This window comes from Megascapheus bottae, chromosome 10, assembly GCF_031878675.1.
Source record: "Megascapheus bottae isolate mThoBot1 chromosome 10, mThoBot2.hap1, whole genome shotgun sequence".
Lineage (NCBI taxonomy): Eukaryota > Metazoa > Chordata > Mammalia > Rodentia > Geomyidae > Megascapheus > Megascapheus bottae.
The window spans coordinates 10,292,501-10,302,677 of record NC_143518.1 but is presented as its reverse complement, the minus strand read 5'-3'; the positions used below and the strand labels follow the sequence as shown (position 1 = coordinate 10,302,677).

General features: G+C 35.8%; 1 protein-coding gene across 1 annotated transcript; it reads left to right on the top strand.

Annotated features, from left to right (window-relative positions):
* On the top strand, positions 1 to 975 carry LOC150057572 (olfactory receptor 14K1-like). Its single transcript, XM_090341590.1, has one exon. It carries the CDS (start codon positions 1 to 3, stop codon positions 973 to 975), a length of 975 nt encoding a protein of 324 aa, XP_090197716.1.
* Positions 976 to 10,177: the final 9,202 nt, after the last annotated feature.

Genomic DNA, 10,177 nt, shown 5'->3' with positions numbered 1-10,177 from the left:
ATGGACAACTTCACTGTGGACATGGACTTCTTCCTCACCCAGTTCTCTGACAGCCAGCAGCTCCAGGTCTTCCATGGCTTTCTCTTCCTGCTGATCTACCTGGAGGCTCTCATGGGGAATCTTCTCATCTTCGTTCTTGTCACTGTGGACAGGTGTCTTCACACCCCCATGTACTTCTTCCTGAAGAACTTGTCCTTGTTTGATGCAGGTCTCATTTCAGCCACTGTCCCAAACCTCATTTTGAACTCTTTCACACACAGGAGCATCATCTCTTTCCCAGGATGTGTGTGTCAGGTTTTTTTGGTGATTCATTTTGCTAGTTCTGAGTTTTGCATCTTGACAGCCATGTCCTATGACCGTTATGTGGCCATCTGTCACCCCCTACGCTATGATGTCATCATAAACAGGGGAGTCTGTGTTCAGATGGTAGCTATATCTTGGATGTTTGGGAGCCTCTTAGCGGTTTTATACTCAGCTGGAACTTTCTCTTCATCTTTCTGTGGGTCCAAAAAAGTTCCACAGTTTTTCTGTGATGTCCCCTCCCTACTGAAGATCTCTTGTTCTAAGACTCATGTCACTATCGGTGTTAGTGTGACCATAGGGCTTATATGGGGATTTCTCTGCTTGGTGGGCATTGGTATTTCATATGTTTACGTCTTCAAGACAGTGGTGAGATTGTCATCATTACAAAGCCGGTCCAAAGCCTTCTCTACCTGTGTGCCCCATCTCATAGCTGTGATTACATTTTTGGTGACAGGTGCTGCTGCCTATTTGAGGCCAGTCCCTGATTCTCCACATATTGTAGATTTTTTACTGTCTGTTTTCTACTCTGTGATGCCTCCATCTTTGAACCCGATAATGTACAGTCTGAAAAATAAGGAAATCAAAGCATCTGCATGGAAAGTTCTGCAGAAGCTAATACTTTACAATTGTTATTGGGAAAAAAATAGACTAATATACAGAAAGTCTGACTGATACGTTTATTTCATTATTGCTAGACACGGGTTTAAACACTCATAGGATCTTTGTGTTATGATGTAAATAGTTGAATGTGTTATTTAATGCAACTATCTGAAAAAGAACTACATAACTGGGGAGAGTGCAGTATAATAAAGGCTGTGTATGACAAAACCACAGTTAGCATTATACTTAATGGTGAAAAGCTAACGCTATTCCTTCTAAACTCAGGAACGAGACAAGGATGCCCACTGTCTCCACTCCTGTTTAACATAATATTAGAATTCCTAGCCCAAGCAATGAGGCAAGAAGCAAGCATAAAGGGGATCCAAAAAGGGAAGGGAAACTTTCCTTCTTTGCAAATGACATGATTTTGTATTTAAAGACCCCTGTAGACTTCAATCTCAAGCTTCGTGAGCTGATTCAAAACTTTGTCAAGGAAGCAGAGTATAAAACTAACCCTCAAAAAACATCTGCCTTCTTATACGCCAATAATTAGAGGAATGAGGCAACAATCAGTAAAGCAACTCCTTTTGCAATAGCCTCAAAGAAAATAAAGTACCTAGGTATTAACTTAACTAGGAATGTAAGGGACATTTTTGAGGAAAACTTTAAAACCCTGAAAAGGGAAATTAAAGCAGAACTGAGGAAATGGAAAAACCTCCCATGCTCCTGGATCAGAAGAATTAACATTGTGAAAATGGCAATCCTGTCAAGGGCTATCTACAAATTCAATGCAATACCCATCCATACCCCAGTGTCATTCTTTAAGGAAATATAAGAGGCAATCCAACATTTTATAAGGAATAATAAAAGACCCTGTATAGCAAAAACAATTCTCAGCAGAAAGAACAGCACAGGAGGAATTTCAATACCAAACTTTAGACTCTATTATCCAAGTTATAGTGACCAAAACAGCTTGGTACTGGTACAAGAACAGGCCTGAAGACCAATGGAATAGAACTAAGGACCCAGACCTATGGCCACCTAATCTTTGATAAAGGAGCAAAAATATAAATTGGAAGAAAGGCAGCATCTTCAACAAGTGGTGCTGGCAGAACTGGTTAAGCTCCTGCAGAAAATTAAGTTGGATCCTTCTTTGTCACTCTGCACCAGGTTTAACTCCAAATGGATCAAAGACATGGAGGTAAAAGAAGATACATCAAAAACTTTATAAGAATGAATAGGAGATACACTATGTCTCCTTGGCACAGGTCAAAACTTTCTTAATATGGACCAAGAAACACAACAAATCAGAGAAAGGCTGGATAAGTGGGACTGCACTAAACTGCAGAGTTTCTGAATGACAAAGGCCATAGCTAGCAAATTAACTAGAAAGCCTACAGAGTGGGAGAAGATCTTCACTAACCATACAATGGACAAAGGCCTCATATCTAAATATATCAACAGCTCAAAAAATTGAATCACTCCCAAACTAATCTCCAAAGAAAATACCATCCCATTAAAGGATGGGCCAAAGACATAAAGAGAATCTTCACTGAGGAAGAAATAAGATTGGCTTATAGACACAAGAAGAAATGCTCGACATATCTGGCCAGAAAAGAAATGCAAATCGAAACAGCTCTAACATTCCATGTCACTCCAGTTAGAATGGCCAGGATCAAGAAATCTAATAACAACAGATGCTGGAGGGTATGTGGCCAGGAGGGATCACTACTACACTGTTGGTGGGAGTGCAAACTCTTTCATCCACTATGGAAAGCAGTATGGCAGTTCCTCAAAAGACTAAACATAGAGCTCTCCTATGACCCAGCAATTCCACTACTTGGCATTTACCTACTCGTGCAGAAACAAGGACATACTAAATCCACTGGCCCTAGTTCATTGCAGCACTATTTACCATAGCAGAGATATGGAACCAACCCAGATGTCCCTCAGTTGATGAGTGGATCAACAAGATGTATTTATACACAATGGAATTCTATGCTGCTGTCAGAAAGAATAAAATTGCCCCATTTGTAAGGAAATGAAAGACTTAGGAAAAAAACCATATTAAGTGAAGTAAGCCAGACTCAAAGAAACATAAGCTCAATGGTTTTCCTGATTTGTCATAATCAATAGAAACCTTGGGCTCTCCTAGCAGAGATTCACAATAGAACAAAATCTAGATGCAGAAGGCTATGTAGTATGACGCTAAATGCAAGGATGTCAGGATATAGAAAAAAAAGCCATATAATGAGTGATTGTTGTCTTTAATGTACTATGTTATCTCTCCTCTCTTTTGCTGTCCCTTGTTTATTTCATATTTTTACAGTATTTCACCTGGTTATCTGATATATTGTATGTATGTATATTTGGTCATTTGCAGTGGGTTAGGGAAGGGAGGAAAACTAGTTGAGCAGCAGGCATGGGCAGAGGGAAATTGGGACCAAGATATGAGAAAGGGTATCAATGTATGTGAAGTAATGCACCTTCTATCTGGTGAAGGTAATGTAACCTTTCTATTAATTACAATAAAATATATGAAAAAAATAAAGGACTTTGCAGGTCGCCCAAAAAAAGAATTAAATGGGGAGATGGGGATGGCGGGGAAATGCTGGTGAAAAAAAATTGAGTGAAGGAAAGGATTACTTTTTCCACGAGGAAATATACTCATTTTCTGACTTACGTCATTGTAATCATTTTGTATATTATATTTATTATAACAATAACATTTTTGAAAATTAGAAAATAAGGCTAGTTTGAAATAATTGTCATCACAGCACCTATATAAACTCTTCACAAGCTTCATGACAGGCTTACTCAGAGGAAAACTATGTCAAGATCCTTAAAACCTGGGAATACATTACTTAATATTTTGAAAGGTTACATTTGTGATTACAAGTGATCACAATGCAATCAAAGTAGCTGTTAAAAACTGAGAAAAGTTTAAGAACATGCTGAGAAAGACAAAGAGAGAGACAAGAGGATGGTCTAATAGTGTTGATACTGAAAGTCAAATAATTGCTACAAGCTACAGAGTGATGACAATAGAAAGTTCCAGAAATTATGTGGCTCTTGCTAGCTTCTTGTAAATTTCTTGTGCTAAAATTAAAAATGGCATTACTAAGAAAAAAATGTATGTGATTTAATATTCGGGAATTATAACTAAAAATCCCTGCCATTGTTATCTTTTCATAACTAATTAATAGTATTACATGCAAACATCTAACTAATATTTTGCCTTATATACAATTTCATTTCTTTAGTTTTGCTTTTGTGAATTCAGATTTTCAAACTATAATTTAAGGAAAACTCTAATTCCAACAATCCAAACCCCAAAATTACATAGAAAGAAATAAGAAATATGAATGCAGCCAAAGTGTTTAATTAACAACAGAAATGATCGATGAGACCAAAAGCTTGTTTTTGGAAAACTAGACCTCAAGAGCAAAAGAAACAACTGAAATTATTCAAACTCATGGAGATGAAAAAACATCATGTAAAATGATAAGTGGCCTATTGAAGAAATTAGAGAGGAAATCCATAAATGCCTAGAATCCAAAAGGTGAAAATGGAAACTTGTACAACCTTTGGAATACAGAAATTGCAATCGTGTGCATGGAAATTTTATAGCTGTGAGTGACCATTTCACAAAACAAGAGTTTTATCAAGTAAGTTGTTTCAGAAAGTGGGATATTGGGAGAAGTGCCTCATACCTGTAATTCTAGCTATTCAGGAGGCTGAAATGTTATGATTGCAGTTCAAAACCAGCCCGGGCACTGAAGTCCATGAGACCCTTAACTCCAGTTAACCACTAGTAAACTGGATGTGGTGCTGTGGCTCAAGGGCTAGGGCAGTAGCCTTGACCTGAAGATCCCAGGCCCAGAGTTCAAGCCCTATAACTGAAAAAAAAAAAAAGAAGAAAAGAAAAGGCGGGAAAAAACCCTGAGAATTAGCTGGGCACCAGTGGCTCATGCTTCTAATCCTAATTACTCAGGAGGACTGAGATTTGAGGATTATGGTTGAAAGCCAGCCTAGGCAGAAAAGGCCTTTTTATGTTGTGGAGTTGAACTCTGGGGCCCGGTTGCTGTCCCTGACCTCTTCAGCTCAAGGCTACTGCCCTACCACTTGAGCCACAGCACCACTTCTCAAATCCTGTATTTTCATAAATATTTGGACATTTTGGAGGAGTTAAACTTTGCATATTCTAATACAGGGATTTAAACTCAGGACCTTGGACTTACTACACAGGTACATTTCCACTAATCAACTAGCCCAAACCCTATTTTGACATTTTAAATTAAATAGTTTCCATTTCATTCTTCAAATTTTTCTCATGACTAAATCACTCTATAATCTCTCTGTATCTGTATGTCTTTCTCTCTCTCTCTCTCTCAGTTACTCTCTGTGTGAGTGTGTGTATGTATGTCTATGTGTGTGTGTGTGTGTGTGTGTGTGTGTGTGTGTGTTTGTGTGTGTATGTTTTGAGTGCCTGTATTCTATATAGAGGATGACTGAGGTCAATTTATCTGGAATGATTAAAATATAGAATGTTTTCTTAAGGTAAATTTGCACAGATGATTCCAAAACAGTCTTCAAATTATTAAGATTTATTTATGTTCCCTAAGTTTACCAGTCCTATAAATGAGTTATCAACTCTAAGCATTAATAGCTAACACTAATTCTATTCTTCAATGCTGTGTGAATTTTTGGATTTTAATTGGGTCCTGTTTCCTGTCCTCTATAGATTATTACCTGACAGAAATTTCCCCTGGGCCATAAAGAAATGAGTTCCCAGAGACTTTGCTTGTGATGCAAGAAAAGGCCCACATTGTAGACAAGAGAATACGATTGAGCCATTTAAAAAATATATGGAGGATTTTATGTACTTGAAGTTATGTCATCTTTAGGCTTTTATTTGGAAAAATTAATGAGAAAGCTTTGCTCTCTTCTTTAGGTTAAGATGAATCCTTAACTGTGAGTATGCAGTGTTAACTCCTGTGTTTTTGTCTTCCTTCTTATTCACATTAGAAATTCACATGATCTATGGGATTTTTTTTAATAGAAAGGAAACTATAGTCAAACGAACAAGACTATCAATTCAGAAGTCCATATGTTTATGTATGTGAAATCAGTTGTTTTGTAAAAAGAATAATTCAGACAAAAACTAATAATTACTTGAAGGAAAATAGCAAATTACAGAAAATCACATTACTTCTTATATAGAGTTTACTGCATTTCAAATGTCCTGTGGAGTATGGTATAATTTCACTTGCTGGGTGACATGGTACATGCTAGTTATCCCAGCATTACATGGGAGGATATGATTGGAAGAATTGTTCTTACAGGTAAGCACAAACATGAAAGATCATGAGACTCAATGAAAACAACTGGGAATGATGATATAGGCTTGTGACATCAGCTGTACAGAAACTCTTAATAGGAAATCACAGTCCATGCAAGTCTTGGCATAAGCCTAAGCCTCATCCCCAAAATAATCAGATTAAAAAACAAAGAAGCATGGTTCAAGTGATAGAGCACTTTATCCAACATATGCAAAGCCCGAGTTCTAACCCATTACTGCCCCTCCCAAAATAGCTATAGTAAGAACTGTGAGTAAAGTACAATATTAATAACATTTGGTAAATACTTCTTTTAATGTTTCTTTTATTTTTATAAAAAGTTATTTCAGCATTATTTTGCTTAATTTTTATATCATGTAAAACATGGCATAGGTGCTATATGTAAATAATCTAAGAAATTGCTAAACACAGTAGTCTTGGATTACTTGACATTTAATAATTGGTGTATATTTTGGAGAAATCATATTGCCTTGTATTTTGTATTTCTTTGTAAAAAGAATACATAAGTGTCTCTGTCTCCCATAAATGAACAACATCTATATACTGTATCTATCTAGATAACTTAATTCATTATTATTATGTAGTAAATATGTACAAATATGTAATAAATATGGTTTTACAAATATGCAAACATATTTGTACATCTATAATATATAATACATATAAACTCTGTACCTAATATATAAACACAAACACAGACATTTTATATAGCTTAGCTGAGTTTATTATTCACTTATTCAAGCTGGACTTGAGGAAAGCCAAAGGACAGTGCTCAGGCCCTGAGATCAAGTCCCAGGACAGGCAAAAAAATAAAAAAAAATATATATAAACTTTTCTTATACATTACATCAGTATATATTGTATATTATGTAGACAATTTATGTGTTTATAAAAGGTTGAGTGATGATTTCGGGATATCTAGCATTGCTACTTAGAAAATAGGTGTTTTCCTTCCTTCTTTCCCTCCTTCCTTTCTGCCTCACTTTCTTTTTTCTTTTTTCTTTTTTCTGACAGTCCTGGTGCTTGAATTCAGTGCCCGGGAGCTAGCACTCTACCACTTCAGCCACAATGCCACTGCTGGCTTTTTCTGTGTATATGGTACTCAGGAATTGAGCCCAGGGCTTCATGAATGCTAGGCCAACACTCTACCACTAACCACATTCCCAGCCCTGTCATTTCTTTGTGTAAGAACTACTCAGACTCCTTATTGGAGTTTGCCACACTGAAACTGGTAGCCATGATGGAAGATTAATTCTGTAGGAATGTTGGTGTATGTTGTGTTTTAATATGACCTGAACCTAAATTTGTATTTAAAAGAAGGAAAATAAAAGCTATTTGCATATTTTCATTCTTTACTAAAATTAGATTTAATATTAATCAGTTTGATTTCACAGAGAATAACTTTATACAAAAAGTAATTGAAGATAGCTGAGAGCTGTCTTTACTCACTGTTTACCTGTGTGCCGAAAGGTTACTTTTAAGATGACTAAACCACATTCACCATGCATAATATAGGGATAATTCCAGTATTTGTGATATGATTGTTATGAGGTTTTAAAGGAAATGAAATAAAATATAAAAATTACGTATGAAAGTGTCTTTTATAGACACGGAACTTGGTAAATTAAGCAAGAATTGAATAAATAGAGAATAACAGGTTCAATTAGGATTCAGGTACCTGTGAAGCGAGGAGAGCCAAAGGAGAGGGTGAAAGAAAGTGAATATGATCAAAATCATTTCAGTACATTAATAAACCTGTTGAAGTTTTTCTTTATTAATTTAGAGAAGCCAGGTGCTGGTTGCTCACTCCTGTAATCCTACTCAGGAGGCTGAGATCTGAGGATTGCCATTTGAAACCATCCCTAGTAGTCAAGTGCATAAGACTAGTTCATTAGACTACCTCTAATAAACTACTCAGGAACAGCTAGGAATGGTGCTGCTACACTTGTCCTGAACAAAAATCTCAGGGATCGAGCTTAGATTGTGAGTTCAAACCCCAGGACCAACACACACACGCGCGCACACACACACACACACACACACACACACACACAGAGGATAGGGGATAAAGGAGAGAGATAGAGGAGAGGAGTTGATTGGATCATGTATTAAGTTTGAAAATAACACTGAATTCACCTAATACACCTAATATATCCACTTTCAGGTTTGATTGTTTATTGTGGATAAGAGTCTCATGGAGTTTCCTGTCAGGGCTGCATTTGAATCGTGATCCTCCGTTCTCAACCCTATGAATAACTACAATTTCCACTGTGATCCATAAGCATACAGTTACACTATGTTATCCTTCAGAAAATCATCTATTCAAGATGTCCACTTGATGAGCCTTTCAATAATTACATATGCTATTAATTTTCTTGCTGGATTCTACTTCTGGTTAAAGTAATTTTCTCACCTTAATATATGGGCCCCACTCCTTCAAGTCTTCTGAAAATTCTGCTATTTCACCCAGGCCACTGTGACTTCCTCTCTCCCACATCTAATAAAGCGTGGCAACTTCAATAGATATCAGATGAGGTAAGTAGCAAAGAATATTTTTAAGTCTAATTTATTATTTGAAAAAGTTTTTCAACTAAAATTATCCTTTATTATCTACATGAAAGAATTCTTATATGCCATTTTTTCTCATTAAATTATTCATCCTTATCCAAGAATGAAGGTTTCGTCAGGGAAGCAGCTCTTTAGTTTTGTAATTCTACTTTGTATAAATAATTGGGAATTTTGTTGACTATTGGTAACATTGTTTTAGCAGTTAGGATTTTATATTATGTGATTTCATGTTAATACTAATAATAAGTGATACCAATGTTGTGATTATGAAGTAGGGAGAGGGGCCAGAGGAAAAGAGAAACACAAAGAGACACAGAGAGACAGAGAAAAGAATAGAGAATGTACATTAATACGTTTATAAACAAACTTCTGGTGGGGAATAGTTAGTATGGTGCATATTGGGTGCATATTTATATACTGCTCATCATCCATAAATGTTATTACACCAATATCCACATAACCATAAATGTCATTTTAAGAATTTTTATATATTAGCTTTTTAAAAACCTTTTTTTTGCCAGTCCTGGGTTTGAGCTCGGGGTTGATCACTGTCCTTGAACTTTCTCAAGGTTATTATATATGAGCACAGATATAAGCATGATGGGAAAAATGAAATTTGGACATCTAAATGGGAAATTCAATACTATTTCTCCAACAAAAACTGAGTATGTTTTCTGATTACCCAATAGATTAATTCTTTTCAGTTTTCTTTTATTCATGTATTATTATTATAATTAATAGAAGGGTTACATTATATTCACCAGATAGAAGGTGCATTACTTCACATACATTGATACCATTTCTTATGTCTTGGTCCCCATTTCCCTCCTCCGACCCCTCCCCTCATCTTGTTTTCCCCCTTCCCTATCTGAATTCAAATAACCAAATACGCATATATCCAATATATCAGATAACAAGGTGAAATACTGTAAAAATATGGGATAACCAAGGGACAGCAAAAGAGAGAAATCTGAGATACATAAGGCCATACACTATGATGCTAAATTTCAGGACCACCAGGATATAGAAAAAAAAGCCATATATCGAGTGATTGTTTCCCCAGATTCTATAGAGGAGAGAAAATAAGTGATGCCTGTCTTTGTGGGAATGTCTTGTTTCATTAACATGTTGATTTCAAGTTCACAATACTCTCCTGAAAATTACATAATATTCATATGAAGATTAATTCTTATGAATATATATGAATATTCATATATGCACATAAATATATGAATATATGCTCATATTTATTCATATATATGTAAAACTATTGTATCTGGGAATATATATGGGTATATCTCACATTTCCCTTATCTGTTCATCATATTCCTATTTGTAGACCTAGA

Bases quoted from the DNA above. Each gene is read 5' to 3' on its own strand.
- LOC150057572 (XM_090341590.1), top strand. From the start codon at position 1: ATGGACAACTTCACTGTGGACATGGACTTCTTCCTCACCCAGTTCTCT.